Source organism: Puma concolor, chromosome B2 (genome assembly GCF_028749965.1).
Source record: "Puma concolor isolate L17-30 chromosome B2, mPumCon1.1.hap2, whole genome shotgun sequence".
Lineage (NCBI taxonomy): Eukaryota > Metazoa > Chordata > Mammalia > Carnivora > Felidae > Puma > Puma concolor.
Window position 1 is genome coordinate 12,066,168 of NC_141671.1, and position 17,623 is coordinate 12,083,790.

At 42.9% G+C, this 17,623-nt stretch overlaps 1 protein-coding gene across 5 annotated transcripts in view; it reads right to left on the reverse strand.

Annotated features, from left to right (window-relative positions):
- Positions 1–17,623, reverse strand: part of CAP2 (cyclase associated actin cytoskeleton regulatory protein 2) — a 153,579-nt gene that overhangs the window by 76,932 nt on the left and 59,024 nt on the right. For 3 of the 5 annotated variants that reach the window (XM_025917215.2, XM_086706192.1, XM_086706190.1), the window contains one exon: positions 14,706–14,783. The exons of the other annotated variants lie outside the window; for them this stretch is intronic. In XM_025917215.2, the coding sequence (XP_025773000.1) occupies positions 14,706–14,783 (78 nt within the window). The remainder of the gene's footprint in view (positions 1–14,705; positions 14,784–17,623) is intronic. 5 annotated transcript variants of the gene reach the window in all.

Sequence of the window (17,623 nt, forward strand, 5' to 3'; positions counted from 1 at the left end):
AAGGCTCTGATTCTTTGGTGGCTATTTTTGAAAAGAATACTTCAATCTCAAGGACAGTACTGAGAACTACTGAATGACTCTGAATGTCTCCATCCAGGCCAGAGAAATGCTGTCAAGAGACGCCAAGGAAAGGCAAGAGCTCTCGCTTTCCCACAAAAAGTATTTTAAAGACATGGATCATCCAGCATATGTCTACCAAAAAAGACCCTTCAAATTCTACAAAGTCAAGTAAAATTATAGTGATAAATATCTCCTGTGGCCACCGTCAGTTTCAGATAGGTAAGGTAGGATATGGGCGTTTTATGAGCTATATATGCGGTTAGAATTCATTAAGGACTTGTTATTACAAGTGAGCAGTATGTTTATGCCCGCATTACAGGACTTATAATCCAACTTCTGACTTCCCAAGAGGAATCCTGTATACGTTCAGCTATAGGATACCCAGCCAAAGAGAATGGTGGGGTTCCTGTTGTTTGAATGACTTAAATCCAATTTGTGTGATGTGCTACCCATCATTCTATGTGGAGAATCCGTCCAGGCAGAGATGGGATAAAGCCAGAAGTTTGCACTACAGCGTCTGTGGTTCTAAAGGCATAATTACCAGCTACAGAGGGTTGACACTGGACATTCACGACAATTTCACAGCCTCAAGAAAGGATTGTTTTCCACCATTATGTGAAAACTCTGCCCAGGAAAGAATCCATCTAATTGGAAAAATTTTCAACAGCATTTAAATATCAGGCCAGCTGGATCTCCATCACCCATGTGAATTTAATCAGCACATTCTTCCCAGAACCTATATTCTATAATCATTGAATGCCTGAACTACATCTGTCACCCAAATCTGGTTGTGATCCCTTCTTGTCATTAAATGCTCCACACCCCTAAATATGAACCATTCTGTGGTAGGCCTCAAAGGCACTCCTTTTTTAAAAGGGTACATAAAGGAAATGGTACCTTTGAAATAAAATGCCTTTCCAACACCTAATCACCTGTTTTTCCTCTAACTTACCTTTCCCACATTCCCAGTAGGAATACTTTCTCACGGCTAATTCTACCTGGTTGATCCATGACTTATATTTTACCAGTTATACCCTCAACTGATATCTCAATCCATACCAAACTGACCTCCAAATATCTATCTCTTTTCTTTCTTTTTTTTTTTTTTTAGGTAAATGACACCAGTATCACTAAACAAAAGTATCATTCCACTCTGTTCCCTCTTGTGCCACTGTAATCCATTAACCAAGCTTTTATTCTTCCAACCAAAAGTGATCAGTTTGCTGAGCCTCAGTTTGCTGAGGCTCCCTTCTTAGCAAACTTGACATGAAATAAAATAGTTAGGACCATACTGCGTCATAAAAGCATCAACTCAAACGATCTCTGAAGCTCTTAGAATCTTGTTGGGGAGAGGGATGGAAAATATGTCTAAAAAAATAACGGGCACGTTTCTGAAATGACACATAAACAAGTTATCTGTGCATTGACAGAAACTACTCTATAGGTGCTCAGGAAGTTCAAGGCTATGAAGACACCATCAGAAGGCACAGTTAATAGGCTCCTTAATAGAGGAGAGGAGAGTGGGCAGGAAAGCTGAAAGGGTGGCCATGGCAGGGGCAGGAGTGTGGTAACAGCTAAGACCAGGGCAAAGTACAGGAATACATGAATCGTGACAAAGAACAGCACCCACACCATAGTTTTCCAAAGTGCGTTCGCACACAAATGAGACAATGACACGTACAGAAGTGCCAAATGTTAGGACAGCTCTGTAGCTGGCATCCGGTAAATGTTGGGTTAAAAAAAAAAAGCCTGAAGAAATAAGAATTAAAGAGGGCTAGAGTACAGAAGATGAACAGGCCCCAGTGGAGACCTGAAACAACTACTCAGGCCAATGTATCTAAGAAGTGATTCCAGATATGGGGCCCCTGGGTGGATCAGTCGGCTAAGCGTCTGACTCTTGATTTTGGTTCAGGTCATGATCTCACGATTCCTGAGTTCGAGCCCCTGCACAGGGCTCTGTGCTTCAGCGTGGAACCTGCTTGGGATTTTCTCTTTCTCTGCCCCTCCCCTGCTTGTGCTCTCTTTCCCTCTTAAAATAAATAGATATTAAAAAAAAAAAAAGAAAGAAAGAAAACACTAGTCCTCGAAGCAGCTGCTCTGCCAAAATCTGACAAGACCATTTTTTTCTTGTTTCATTTATGAAAAGAAGTAATCATCAAAGGAGAAGCATATTCTCTAGGTATTTGCCACTGGAAACCTAAATAAATATTAAGCTGCAGTGGGGGAAACAATGTGGGGAAGGTAAGGAAAAAAGCTTGCGTGTGTTTTCTTCTCTCCAAGTTTGGGAAAAGAAGCTGCCATCAGTAAATGCTCTCTTGCTCAAGTTAGGAGGTGAGAGAGGCTGTGAAGCGGTGAATTTGGGTCTATTATTCTAGCAGGGTTGACTCGCTCCCGGTCAAAATTTACGTTTTACAATCTCTGGAGGGCACAGCACATTTCAATCAGCGTGTGCAGTAAGTAGCTTGTTTTCTCGGACACTTTATTCTGGATTATCTGTGGTGAGGGTACTTAGGGAAGTGTCTGCATTTTCAATTAAGAGCTAACTATACAAATTAAAAGTCCTGCACGGCGAGGCTTAAATCTAGCCCTCCCTCGTCGGTGCACATAAACACTAATATCAAATGATGGTTTCTGTCATGTGATCCGTCCCCCAGCACATACAAATATAGAACATGACCATAAAAAGTAACGGACCGTGCCCTCTGCTAAGTAATTTATGCCGGCGGATCCAGGCTAGAATGCCAGCTGCAGTTACCTTCTCCCGGTCTGCTGTGTTCACACGTACGGCTTTGTACAGATGGACAGAATCTATGTCCTGCAAACAGGGCCTGAGTTAAGGCTACCGAAACTGCAAGCAAATGGTAAATCTGACGGCCGACACACGTGTGGATTTTAAAAAAGATTTGTGGAATGACTCCACTGCCTGTCTTTAAATTAATTTCTGACTCAGGTCCTACAAGAAAAACTTGCGGCCTTTTCAATCTTTTTTTTTTTTTTTTTTTTTTTGCGGCGGCTTTATGGTGACTAGCAACCAAATATTTAGCCTCACAATGGAGAATGATAAACAGTCAGTAACTATTTTATTAAAGATGCAAAGTGATCCCAACGTTTGAGTAAATGGAGAACGAAAAATTCCCTGGTCATATTCTAGCCTTTGCGGAGAATTTGCCTTCAAGGCAGTCTGGAATGGAACAAACTTCGTATGTAATAGTTGATAAAACAAAGGACGTTATCCTTCTTTATTAACCTTTACCCCTCGGATAATCCCCCAAATCCCTTGTGTGTGAAAACTACCTCACTTCCTTTGGGCAGTCATTCATTATCTAATTCAAGTCTTACACAAAGAGAGATGAGCTAATGTGCCTTATCAGATTAAAAAAAAAAAAAGTCACCACGAGTGATGGCCAACAGGACAGGATCTTAGCAAATCCTTTCTGCCTCCAAAGTCCTGGGTTGCTAAATACCTTTAAAGCTACTAACCCACGGTCACAGCTCACAGGCCCTTTGACAGCTTTATGTTCCTAAAACAAACAGTCTGGGCAGAAGAATGACAGAATTACCCTCCTTTCTGATTATCTTCCTCTCTGCATCCTGATAAACTAATGATTAGCTTTCCTGTTGGCATTCAGCACTGACTGGGTAGCTTCAGGCTGTCAACTCAAGCAGACCCTGATGGTATCACACAATCTTCTTCCTCTCCTTCCTTCCCTGGTGCTTTATTTTTCGTGAACCACCATTATTCTCCAGCCTTCACACCCTAGCCAGGGGGTAATTTCCAGGGCAATTTTCTTGCCATGGAAAGGCACACACGGAAAGCAAAGGCTTCTTTCGGCCCCCACTTCTCCACCCACACCACACCGATCTACTCAGAAGGCTGCTGATTACACACGGGCAATCCTACAGGTATCAGGAAGCAATCAGTCTTACCCGCTCTTCACAGACTGTTCTTGAGCACAGGTTTTAGTTGGGCCTAAGTCTACGTACTCTTCTCCAGAAATTAAAAGCATATATGTATTGCCTTTGGTTGCCTTTGTGTCAGTAGTTTAGGCAGAACCAGTCCATTTAATAATATCAGTAAGAGCAGAAACTTGTGCATATTTATGAAGTGTGAATACAGAGTTAATTTGGAAAAGGCTATAAAGTAGGCCACTGGTTCGATGCTAACAGGCTACTCCTCCAGATCACCGGGAAATACCAGTACTAAACGAAAACATAACTATGATACAAAGGATACAAACTTTTTATCTTTTATTTCTCTTCTCTTTTTTTCAGGATAAATGTGGAATCACATATTTAAAAAATCCACTTAAAATACTTGCTTGGCACATATTCACAATAGTTACTTAGCAGAATATTTTCTTGATGTCTTGATTTCTAAACGTCCTCAGGGGAAAAAAAAAACCACTTTAAAAAAAAATACTTTAAAGCAGGCATTCATTTTACATTAGGGCCAGAATTCTTTTATTGCATTATGTTATCTGTCATATGCCCCCTCACAAGAGAACTTAGCAGTGCTAATCATGGCCAAATCTCTCAAGAAAATTCAGCAACCCCAGCGACGCGGTGACATTTTCTGGGCATGGACTTAGGCAACACTTGGGAGTTTGGCTTTGTTTGCTTTTCCTTTACAATTTCCAGACCTGCCACCCGTACTACCTAAATTACCCAAGGCATGCTCTGAGATCAAAGTCACAAAACGGTTTTGTCTGGCATTTTAAAATATCGGACAATAACTCTACACCATGTAGTTATTACGTAAAACACAACAGAAGCAACCAGGATTAAATCATTCCAGTTAAAAAAAAAAAACAAAAACGTTTAAGGGGCGCCTGGGTGGCTCAGTCGGTTGAGCGTCCGACTTCAGCTCAGGTCATGATCTCGCAGTTGATGAGTTTGAGCACCGAGTTGGGCTCTGTGCTGACAGCTCAGAGCCTGGAGCCTGCCTTGGATTCTGTGTCTCCCTCTCTCTTTGCCCCTCCCCCGCTCATGGTCCGTCTCTCTGTCTCAAAAATAAACATGAAAAAAAAAAAACCAAACCTTTAAGATATTTGTATACGTGTATCTCTGTCTGTATCTCTCTCTCTATATATATATCCAGGTAAAATAAAAACAAATTCAGCTGTTGGATTTGAAGGTTTTCTTGTCTTTCTCTGGATGGTTCCTGGGGGATTAATTTGGAAAAACCCAAAGGAGTGTTTAGAAAGACAATATTTTCTCATGAGATAGACCTCACGTTAGCCAAACCAAGTTACCCACACAGACTGGCTAGACGTTCACCACACCTGAGGATACGTTCTTCCCAGCATACAGGTTGATGACATTTCCCAGCATCCCTTGCAACTAGGAATGGCCGCAGAACTGAATGAAGGTGGAGGTGATATATGCCACTTCCAGGCCTGGCCCATCAAACCTTCCCAGGAATGATCCAGCCTTCTCGTTCCCAATTCAATGGCTGAGGATGTAGAGGAGGTGGGACAAGATGAAAAAAGCCTGGTTCCCTGAATGACCTTGAGTGTCAGCCAAACCCACCAGAGCAGACCTTACTGAGCAAGGAGAAAATGTCTACTATGGTACGCCTCTGAGACCTGGGGACTATTTCCTGAAGCAGTTGGATGCCCCTAACACTGAATTCTTCTATTCAGTCACCTAACACTCCCATGCTTTTTCTCATTTAATCCTCACATTAGCTTTCTGAGGTAGGAACTATTATCCCCACTTTATTTTTTGTTGTTGTTGTTTTTTAAGTAGGTTCCACACCCAATGTGGGGCTCAAACTCATGGCCCCCAGATCGAGAGTCACATGCTCTCCTGACTGAGCCAGCCAGGTGACCCTCCCATTTTAAAGATAAGGAAACATGGGCTGAGTTTAACTGTCTTTCCCCAGGTGGGCAACTTACACGAGTTGGTTTGGTTAGAATGGCTCACTGTAAATGTACTGGGGACTTTACCAGATTAATTTGCCAGTGGTCACTCAGAAAAAGAGAGAAGATTCTCCAATTTAAGGAGACTCTGATAAATTTGTTTTTCTTGCATTTGGATTTGCAGAGCCAATGAGCAGATCCAAGTCCAAAGTTTCTATTCCTGATGACCCTCACAAATTAGTGTGTTTTATAAAAGTCTCAAGTATATTTATGCCTAGTAGTAATCTCGATCTATCATGCACCAAGCAATTATGTAAAGTCCTAAGGTTACTGCCATTAAGCTTTCTTGATTAGTTTAAGATGAACAAATTATTAGTAAACTCTAATGCTCCATGCAAAATCTGTTAAATGGGTACTTTGAGGAGACCACTGTGCGGGGGCATGTGCATTCACTCATAGATGGAGGGATGGCCGCCTCTCATCTCCCTCCTCTTCTAATTTCCAGACTATGTGAGCAATGAAAGGACAATCGGTTTTAGAGTCCTGCTCAATACACAGGACGGTATTATTTCCTTTTAAAGTGCAAGTCCAGATAGAGACAGAAAAGAAGAGCGAGTAGAAGAAACTTCTCTCTCTCTCTCTCTTCTGGAAGAACAAAAAACCCAGACTTCCTGGTCTTTTCAATAGAATAAAATCCACAGTGGCAGTGACCATAAATCATCTTCCCTGAACTTGGAACTTAGGATTAATATTTTTTCTCCATGTACTGGTGCACATTAATTCTATTTGAACACACACATACATGTGCACATGTGCACATGTGTATGCGCACACGCACACACACACACACACACTTCATTTCACTGTCAGGTCTTGGCAGCATGAGAAATGTTGGAGAAGATATGGAAAGTATATGTGGGGGGGAACAAGAATGCCTACTGTAATTGCCCACGGCAGGTGCAATTCACCATGCTGAAGCTTCCTCTCTGCTCCTGCAAATTAACTGGGGCTAGAGGTAGTGGGCCTGGAGGGAAACCTCTTGGGAACCCCGTGGTGACAGCCTTCCTTGGGGGTGATGCCCATACCTGGCTTCAGAAGCACTGGTCTACTGGAGATTACATTTTCAGCACAGGGCAGAGTTTTGGGGTCTCCTAGAGTGGAGATGATTAAAGATCAGGTTTCACATCTCTCCCAGGTGATGTGAGATATTTCAATGCCAAAAAACACGTGTTTCACCTCTCCCTATTTAAGCGAACATTTCGTACATTTTATTTTACTTTTTTTAATGTTTATTTTATTTTTGAGAGACAGCGAGCGAGAGCAGGGGAGGGGCAGAGAGAGAGGGAGAGAGAGAATCCCAAGCAGACTCTGCATTATCAGTGCGGAGCCTGATGCGGGGCTCGAACTCATGAACTATGAGATCATGACCTGACCTCAAATCCAGAGTCAGATGCTTAACGGACTAGCCACCCAGGTGCCCCTACAGTTGTATTCTGACATGAAACTCCTATAAATGATGTGCAGGGTAGCTCTTCTTGTATGCAGTATCTGTGAAAAGGACTCTGCATGGTGAGAGGGGTTCCAAAGGGAACAGGGCCCAAGCCTAGGTCCGGTGCCCAGGTCATTAACATGTCACTGAACTTCACTTTTCATGCTGATGGGTTAGAAATAACTCATTTTCCCTGTAACCGCCTGTTGTAAAAATAAATGCATAGTTGAGTGTTCCAAGTTGCCTTGAAAAATTCTGCACTTACGGAATGGGGGCTTGGTCATTTTCCATGTGAGAATCCTTTCCTCAACTGGGAAAAGCCAGGCTTGATAAATTGTCACTCAAATTCCTAGACAAAAATACTGTAAGGACTAGGCCATTCTTCCGCCTAAAGATTATTTTTGTGAATTACAACAAGGAGAGAGAAGAAAAGCATGAGATGTTCTGCCCGTGTTTTAGAACTTGTTCTGTATCACGAGTGTGGGAATAGGTCAATGAGAGGAAGGCTTTCAAAGTGCGAGATGTGATGAGCCATCACATTAGTCCTTCATGAAATCAGTTCAGTAGGTCCACAGAAGGGACTAGAAGAAAAATATGAGAATGTGGTATACCTGGTAAGCATGACTGTGGTTTTGTAGAACTGGGTGGTGAAACAAGATATACTTTTTTTATGGGTCAACAGTTGAAGAAAGTTTTGGAAGCCTTTATGTTGGAGAATATAAGAAACCCGTTTTTTACTCCAAAGTAAGAGAGGAAAGTTTGAAAATGGATGTCATCATTGTCAACTGGGGCTGCAGACACACCTCTTACCCTGCTTCTCCCAGACAGAAGGAGGGGTGAGTGTGGATGGATGAGGGTGCAGGTAGGGAAGAGAAAGCAAATGGTAGGGAGGCATCATGCTTTGGTTTGTGGCTCACAGTCTTATTTAAGAACCTGATTAATTATTTTAAAGTCTGGCAAGAAGAAGGGAATGGAGGCAATCTCTATTAGTTTTCTATGGCTGCATAACAAATTACTACAAAGTCAGTGGCTTAAAACAACATCCGTGTGTCACCTCACAGTGTCTTCAAGTCAGAAATCTAGGCAAGGTCAAGCCAGATTCTCTGATCAGGGTGTCAGGGCTGAATCAAGGTGTCAGCAGTGTTCCATCTTCAGCTCGGGGTCCCCTCCAGGGCTCACATGGGTTGTTGGAGAGATTGATCCCTGTTTCACTGCTGGCCATTGGCAGAGGTCCCTCTCAGCATCTAGAGGCTGCCCCTCTGACAACTTGGTAGCTCAGGTCTTTATAGCCAGCAGGAGAGTCTCTCTCCAGCCACCAGGACGGTCTTGGGTGACATAACAATCGCAGGAGTGATGTCCCATCTCCCTGCTCATAACTTAATCAAAGTAATGCTATCCCACATCTTCACAGGTGCCACCTACATTCTAGAGGAGGAGATTATACTGGGAGTGTCCATTAGACAGTGGGGATCTTAGGGCCATCTTGGAATTCTGCATACCACAGCCTCCTGATAGTTACAATCCACATAAAGCAACAACCATCAAGCATCTCGAACAGCCTAAAAGAAATGTGCACTTCTGCATTTCCCAACCTGGTGTGTCAGCCTTCTGCAGGACACGAATACATGTCCCTCTTCAAAAAGCCTCCACGGTCAGGGCGCCTGGGTAGCTCAGGCAGTTAAGCATCTGACTTCAGCTCAGGTCATGATCTCAGTTTATGGATTTGAGCCCCACATCGGGCTGTCAGTGCAGAGCCCGTTTCAGATCCTCCCTCCCCCTCTCTGTCTGCCTCTCCCCCACTCATGCTCTCTCAAAAATAAATAAACATTAAAAAAAAAAAAAGAGCCTCCACGGTCAATTTAGTTTGGGAAAATGTGGGTTTAATAACATTTAACATATTTCTTTACTGAACAGAATATGGGATTTCCCCAAACATCTTTAACCCTGAAAATATTTTTCGGGTTTGTGCTAACTCAATTCACCACATTATTAACATTAATATGGCTGTAATACTACTATTATACTAGAAAGAGTTGTATTATTGTTCTTGTATTATCGTTTTATCCCCTCTGTGATGCCTTTCCTGATCACCTTTGTCTATGAGATCCTTCTTCTCTAGATTTTGGAAACACTAATGGTTTACCTTGCTTGATTGGCAGTTTGCTTGCAATTGAGAAATATAAAATACTTGTCGATGGTCACCCCCTACTAAATTTAGTCTCTTTGAAGGCCAGAACTCTGGCTTAAGGCCCCAGTGTAGAGCATTGGAGACAGCTGTGCAGTGGGAAGCATGGTGGCTGAGATTTCTGGGGACCTGAGTTATCTGGGGGTAATTTATCAGCTTAGGGACTAATGAGCAAACCTGTTACCCTCTCTGAACCTCTCCTGGATCCCCTTTAAACTGAAAGTGTTGCAAGAGATGATCTCTGAGGTCGCTTAGCACTGAATAATCTGTATCTGCCTGTCTCTAAGCCCTGCCCCATCACATGGGTATCTTTATGGTGCCTGGCCCACGGTATGCACTTCAAAAAAATATGTTTGTTGACTGAATACTTTTGAACTTACATTGTTGTGGGTTCCTGTATTTTATCAGTGCTCTTCTGTGTTCTAGGATGTTGCTAGCTTCCAGCTGGCCGGGATGCTTACCTGGTCTTGTGCATCTAGCTTATACAACCCTCAGGCCAAAACTGACCTAATGTAGCTTTGACCTTGTGCTATGCTTCTGTAATATAGGTGGTCTTCTTCATTAACGGGGATGGAAGGCAACCCCCTGGGAGGTGCACCTGTCATAAAATATCTTCTTTCCCAATGCCTGAATCTCCTGTTAAAGATTCATTCTCTACCCTTTTCTCTTAGAGCTCTATTACAACTCTAAAGAAATAAATACAGGAGTTATTATTTAGTAACTCTTTCAGTAAGAAGTAAGCTGCCTTGTAATAGGCATGTAGTGGGCAAGAAAGAAACCTCTGCTGCTGTGAGCCCCTAGGATGTTGGAGATGTTTGTTACGGCAGCATAACACCATCTGTTTGATGCAGAAATGTCAGGAGGAAAGCACAGGGGGTTGACAATTGATTGCTAAGGGATTTTGTGCTTGTGGGGATTTTAGGTGGCGACATCTAATGCTGCACACAGTTTATTAGCAACAGACCAACAGCATTAGCGTCACCAGGAGCTGACTAGAAATGCAGACTCTCGGGCCCTGCCCCAGACCTACTGAACCAGACTTTGTACCTCCAGGTGATTCAAGTGAAGATTAAAGTTTTGAGAATCAGTGGCCTAGAGGCAACTGGAAATGAGAGTCTGAAGCACCTGAAATAAATTTGAGCTAGAGGTGTAACTGGGTGCAACCCACTTTCCACAGGTTCGTAAGTGTGGTCGGTCCCTGGACCAGCAGTATCGCCATCACACGGAAACCATTTTTTGTTTTTTGTTTGTTTTTGAGAGATAGGGCCTGAGTGGGGGTGTGGCAGAGGGAGAGGGGGAGAGAGAGAGAGAGAGAGAGAGAGAGAGAGAGAGAGAGAGAGAGAATCTCAAGTAGGCTCCAAGCTGTCAGTGCAGAACCCGACACAGGGCTTGATCGGAGATCAAGAGTCAGATGCTTAACCACCCAGGTGCCCCACATAGGAACTTTATTTCAGAAATGCAGATTCTTGGGCCTCAACCAAGATCTACTGACTCAGAAACTGTAAAAGGGGCCCAGAAACCAGTGTTTTAACAACCCTGGATATGAGTCTCATACACACCGAAGTTTGGGAGCCTCTGTCACATACCAGTGAGTTGAAATAACAGGAGTTACTACTCTCCTGAACGAAGGGGATGGTTATCACATTGTCCCCATGAGAAAATACCACCTGTTTCGTGGTCATTTTCTTTATACTGTATCTTCTAGAAGGTACACGGGGACAATCAAGGCCTGGCTGTGGACTCTTTTTACCACGGTGATGACCTCTCAAATCTGCTTTTCTATCTGGTGGACGTACTAGGACAAAGCTGTGGGTAAAGAAGCAGGGGACAGAAAGGGAGGGGACATCAAACAACTGCTTTGCCTTGTGCCTCCTTGATCCTGCTGGGCCTTATTGCACTTGAAGTGTTGTGATGAGTGCTACAGAAAACACTTCCTGGGAGGGAGTCCCATGGAACAGATCTAGGCCTCCCCCCTTTTACCAAGAATGCGACAGAGGGGCACCTGGGTGGCTCAGTCGGTTGAGTGTCCAACTTTGACTCAGGTCATGATCTCATGGTTTGTGGGTTTGAGCCCCGCGTCAGGCTCTGTGCTGACAGCTCAGAGCCTGGAGGCTGCTTCGGATACTGTGTCTCCCTCTCTCTCTCTGCCCCTCCTTGCTCACGCTCTTTCTCTCTCAAAAATAAATAAAAACATGATAATAACAAAAAAGAATGCAGTAGAGTAAGAACGGGAACCCCAGCTGTCATTCCCAATGGTCTGCACAGCCACATGCTAACCCATAAGCATCCCTGACTGCAGCTCACTTTGGGATGCCACGGTTCTACAGCTCTCATTCATTCCTTAACTTGTTCCTTAACTCGTTCACTTTGCGCAGTATTTAACGGGTGACTTTTATGTGCAAGGCCCACAAGGCCCATGGAGAGGTCTCTTGTGTTTAGAAAAGGGACCGGGGGGAAGGCAGCACCACCCAGGAAGGTCATGGCTCTTCCCTGCACCTGAGACTCCCAGGGATGCACCAAACTGGCCTCTCCTCCTACCTCAATCACAGAAAAGCCGGGCTAAGGCCGCATCTAGAATGCAGCGCACTGTGATCTTCTAGTTTCACTGTTCCCTTTTGCAAAGGAGGGGGTGGGAAAGCAGGGATTGAGGAGGCCAGGGAGGAAAATGCATCCACAGCAGAACACACAGTATCTCCATCCTTAGAAAGCTGCCTGCCTAGGGCTGTGCGCTAACTCCCCATTTCACAGGAGGGGAGTGATACAGCCATCCGTGGTGGGGCAGTGGGGATGGCTGGCCGCTCTGGCTGCAAGTTCAAATCATCTGATAAGCCCATAAAATTCTCAAGGCCAAGACCAGTCCTTGAACCACTTAAACCAGACCTTCTCGAAGAGAGATCCAGGCGCCGGTATTTAAAAAAAAAAAATGTTCTGGGTGATGCCACTGCACAGGTGGGGCTGGGAACCGCTGTTCCAGGGAGGGTCGGGGGTCTTGCCCCTTTATGGAGCTGAGAGCTTCCTCCCCTGAAAGTCAAAGTCCCAGTTTCTCAGGATTCTCAGCAAAACTTTTTCAATTTCAAGAGTTTGTTTTAGAGTTCAAAGGGAGCTATTCAATTTAAGCAATTGTATTAAAATGACCATCCAATTATCTTCTATATTTTTAATTTTTTTACTTTGTGAGAGAAAGAGCATGGGTGTGCATGAGGGAGGGGCAGATGGGGGGAGAGAGAGAGAGAGAGAGAGAGACGCTGACAGGGCTTGATCCTACCACCCTGGGATCATGACATGAGCCGTAAGCAAGAGTCGGATGCTCAACCTACTGAGCCACCCAGGTGTCCCTTTTATATTTATATGGTTGTCACCAAACCTCTGATGCAGAATATTTAGTGAAAAGAACAATTCTTATTTTTTTCTTGTTTAACAATGTATGCTGGTCATAGATCTATTTTTGTTTTTTTGTGTTTTTTTGTGTTTTTTTTTTTTGAGAGAGGGCACAATGAGCAAAGGGCAGAAAGAGAGAGAGAGAGAATCCCAGGAGGGGCAGAGGGAGAAAGATAAATGGAGGAGGGGAGAGATAGAGACAGAGAAGTGGGGCTCACCCGATTCGGGGCTGGAGCTCACCTGGTGTGGGACTTGAACTCACAAACCGTGAGATCACGATCTGAGCCAAAGTCAGATGCTTAAAGACTGTAGATCTATTTTTAATGAATAATTTCATTCACTACACAATAAATATGGCCAGAACATTGTTATTACGAATCCTTGGTAGAGAGCACGATGTTATTTACATGAGACAATGTCTGTGGTTTGGGCAGGGTGGGGAGGCGGTGCTGGGTTTAGAATGTGGTAAATTCAAAATGGCCTGGGGATTGAGAAGGAGCCCTTCCAGCTATCACTTTGCTCTTAACATCCACTATTACGTTTTTTTTAATTTTTAATATTTACTTATTTTTGAGAGGGAGAGCGAGAGAGTGCAAGCATGAGTGGGGAAGGGGCAGAGAGAGAGGAAGACACAGAATCTGAAGCAGGCTCCAGGCTCTGAGCTGTCAGCACAGAGCCTGAGCGTGGCTGGAACCTGCGAACTGTGAGATCATGACCTGAGCAGAAGTCGGATGCTTAACCAACTGAGCCACCCAGGCGCCCCACATCCACTATTATTTTTATATGAAAGTTTACTCTGGGCCTTATGTAGCAATGTGATGTTAGGTTAAAAGTTGTTAGAGACTGCACTGACATTCCCTAACTATCCACATACGCAATACATTTAAGAAGCGTTGACAGCCTATATCTATGCCAACTATGAAATCAAAGCTAATCGAATTCATACAGGCAATTTATAGATGATGATAGATGTGAACAGGTTTGATAACAAAGTAGCACAAAATACAGCTAAAAATCAGTGGTAAAGTCTTCCTTAGTTAATAAAACAGTTGTGAGGCTGGTAAAAAGAATAGGCCCTCTTTTATGGCTAATATTCCATGGTGTGTGTCTGTCTGTCTATCTATCTATCTAGTTATCTACCTGATCACATCTTCTTTTTTTAATGTTTATTCGTTTTTGAGAGAGAGAGACAGAGAGAGAGAGAGAGAGAGAGTGCAAGCTGGAGAGAGGCAGAGAGAGAGGGAAACCCAGAATCCAAAGCAGGCTCCAGGCTCTGAGCTTTCAGCACAGAGCCTGACGCGGGGCTAAAACTCACGAACCACGAGATCACAACCTGAGCTGAAGTCAGACGCTTAACCGACTGAGCCACCCAGGCGCCCCTGATCATGGTGAGACAGGGTAACTACATTTATCCGGGTGATGTGCAGAATTGTCAATTCACTATGTTATACACCTGAAACTAATATAACATTGTATGTGTCAACTACATTTCAATCAAAGAAAAAGAAGAGGCTACAGAAGACATAAAGAGATTGACCTTTTAACCTGGTGATGTCAATTGTAATAGTATGAATTTGGCCATGAAAAGATTATGAAGACAGAAGAAATGTTCCACGCCAGAGACAGACCTATATGCTACACGTCTCACTTTGGGGATGTCTCTCAGAGTAAATGGTTCTGCTGCCTCCTTGTTCTGTCTTACACTACCCAACCTCTCGATATACACTCTCACCTCTTGGGGTTGTTGGTACTGAGAGGCCATCAGAAGGAAAGCCCGCTGGGCCTGGAAAGCACTATGCACCATTTCCGCCTGGGAACAAAGAGAAAGAGGCAAGTTTAGATGTTTGAGCTTCAACACACAGTTACCATATAATCCAGCAATTCCATCCCTAGGTATAAACCTCCAAAATGAAAACATATGTCCCCATAAAAACTTGCTAATGAATGTTCACAGCAGCATTCTTCATGATAGCCAAGATGTAGAAACAACCAGAATGTTCATCAAGTGATGAATGGCTAAACAAAATGTGATATATCGGTACAATGGACATTACTCGGCATTAAAAAGAGATGAAATGCTGATACATGCTACAATGTGGGTGAACCTTAAAAACATGCTGAGCGAAGGAAGCCAGTCAGAAAGACCACATTTGTATGATTCCATTGATATGAAATGTCCAGAATAAGCAAATCTAGAGAGACAGAAAGGACATTCGCAGTTGCCCGGGGCTGTGGGAGAGAGGAATGGAGGTTTCTTTTGGGGGTGATGCTGGAATCGCATAGTGCTGATGGTTTCACAACTTGGGGAGTACAGTAAAAGCCAATGAACTGTTCACCCTGAAAGAGTGAATATTATTACGTGCCAATGACATCCCAATAAAGCTGTTAAAAAATGTCTGAGTCCCAAAGTACCATCGTTTTCAAAAGGTATCTCTCCCGTCCTCATTCACGGGGTGCCCAGACCTGTGTGTTCTATGCCTTCTAGTGGAAAGAAAGTTGTCCCTTAAGTCATTCCCATAAATATATGTTCCCCATGAGCCAGTGGCTTCTACAACTAACCATTAAGACATATTTGGAGGGGTCCTGGGTGGTTCAGTCGGGTAAGTGGCTGACTTCAGCTCAGGTCATGATCTCACGGTTCAAGGGTTCGAGCCCCGCATCGGGCTCCATGCTGACAGCTCAGAGGCTGGAGCCTGTTTCGGATTCTGTGTCTCCCTCTCTCTGCCCCTACCCTGCTTGTGCTGTTTCTCTCTCAATCTCTCTCTCAAAAATAAATAAACGTTTAAAAAAAAAGACACATCTGGAGATTTCAGTGCTATTAAGCAGTCGTGCAGGAGGGAATATCTTCAAATACATGGTTATCCTATTCTTTTATCCTCACCCTCTAACTCATTCTTAACTATTAATTCTTTAATTTTTCAAATTTAAAAAGTCACATAAGAGTACCAACAAGAGGGGCGCCTGGGTGTCTCAGTTGGTTAAGCAACTGACTTCAGCTCAGGTCATGATCTCACAGTTTGTGAGTTTGAGCCCCGTGTCGGGCTCTGTGCTGACAGCTCAGAGCCTGTAGCCTACTTCAGATTCTATGTCTCCCCCTCTCTCTACCCCTCCCCTGCTCACATTCTGTGTCTCTCCATCTCTCAATAATAAATAAACATTAAAAATTTAAAAAAAAATTTTAAAAAGAATACCAAGAAGAAAATAATTCCAAATACTTGTATCACCTACAAATGACCATTTTTAGCAGAATGTTTCTAGGTTTCAAGAAAATGCACTGATTTCAGAAGACAAAGTATAATGACTTAGAATAATTTTTAAATGCAAATAATTACAAATATTAAAGTTTAATAAAATGCCTCACGATCTAGAAATAATCTTTATTAACAACAGATGAACACCATTGTATCACCTTTTAAGATCTATATGCACAGACTTTTATGAGATGGGACCATACCCAAGGTACTATTTTTTAAGAAAAAAAGTATAAATTTTGCTTATGGTTGAGCAGTAGACATGAAAGAGAAAGAATTGGTAAACTTAAAAGCTTCTGCACTGTTATAATTAGTATGTCCTAAATGATCATTCCAAGGTAAAAAATATATATATATATATACATATATATATATATAATATTAAGAAATTGGAATAATTATGTATTTGCATTTAAAAAAAATTTTTTTTTTCAACGTTTATTTATTTTTGGGACAGAGAGAGAGCATGAATGGGGGAGGGGCAGAGAGAGAGGGAGACACAGAATCGGAAACAGGCTCCAGGCTCTGAGCAATCAGCCCAGAGCCCGACGCGGGGCTCAAACTCACGGACCGCGAGATCGTGACCTGGCTGAAGTCGGACGCTTAACCAACTGCGCCACCCAGGCGCCCCTGTATTTGCATTTTAAATTACCTGGTATAACTGACTGACTTCTTACTGATAAAGATGAGAATATAAAGTATGTTCCTACTTTTTTTCTATCTCTGGCTCCCTATATTTCCTATGTTTTTACTCATTTTTCTTTTGCTCTCGTTGTGACATACATATCCTATTTGTAACATTAATTCACAGACTTGAGGATCAGTTCCATGTTTAAACACACCTATGTTTCTCACCAGTCATTTTACCATGAAATCTCCAGATCTAGGTTATCTTAATAATTTTTTTGCTGGCCGAACCTAATTATCTACTATTTTCTTCAAAAAAAGATCTCCAAGTTGCTTTTCGTTCTTCAAGTCTGGACACGTCTCTCTGTTGTCTTTATGTTTTCACAGAATCTTGGCTGAATATAACCTCCTTGGGTCGCTTTCTTCCTCCATTTTCAGATAGCATGGCACTAAATGTGGCAATGGAGAAATCCGAAGCCAGCTTGGTGTTTTTCTCTCTTGCAGAAAATTGGCTTTTTCTAGTTTGACACCTGGAGAGTTCTTTCTTCATCCTTGGGGTTTAACAGCTTAACCACAACGCGTTTGGGTCTTGAGTATTCTGTGTTATATCTGCTGGAGTAGGCTTGGCCCTTTACTTGTTTCTAGGAGAGTTTCCTTACATCATTCAAGACGCCTCTGTTCCATTTGTTAGAATCTCTGTTCAGGGACTCCATTCATCATCTTTAGATTATGAAATATTTGAGTGTCTTTGTATCTTCTAGATTCTCTCTGT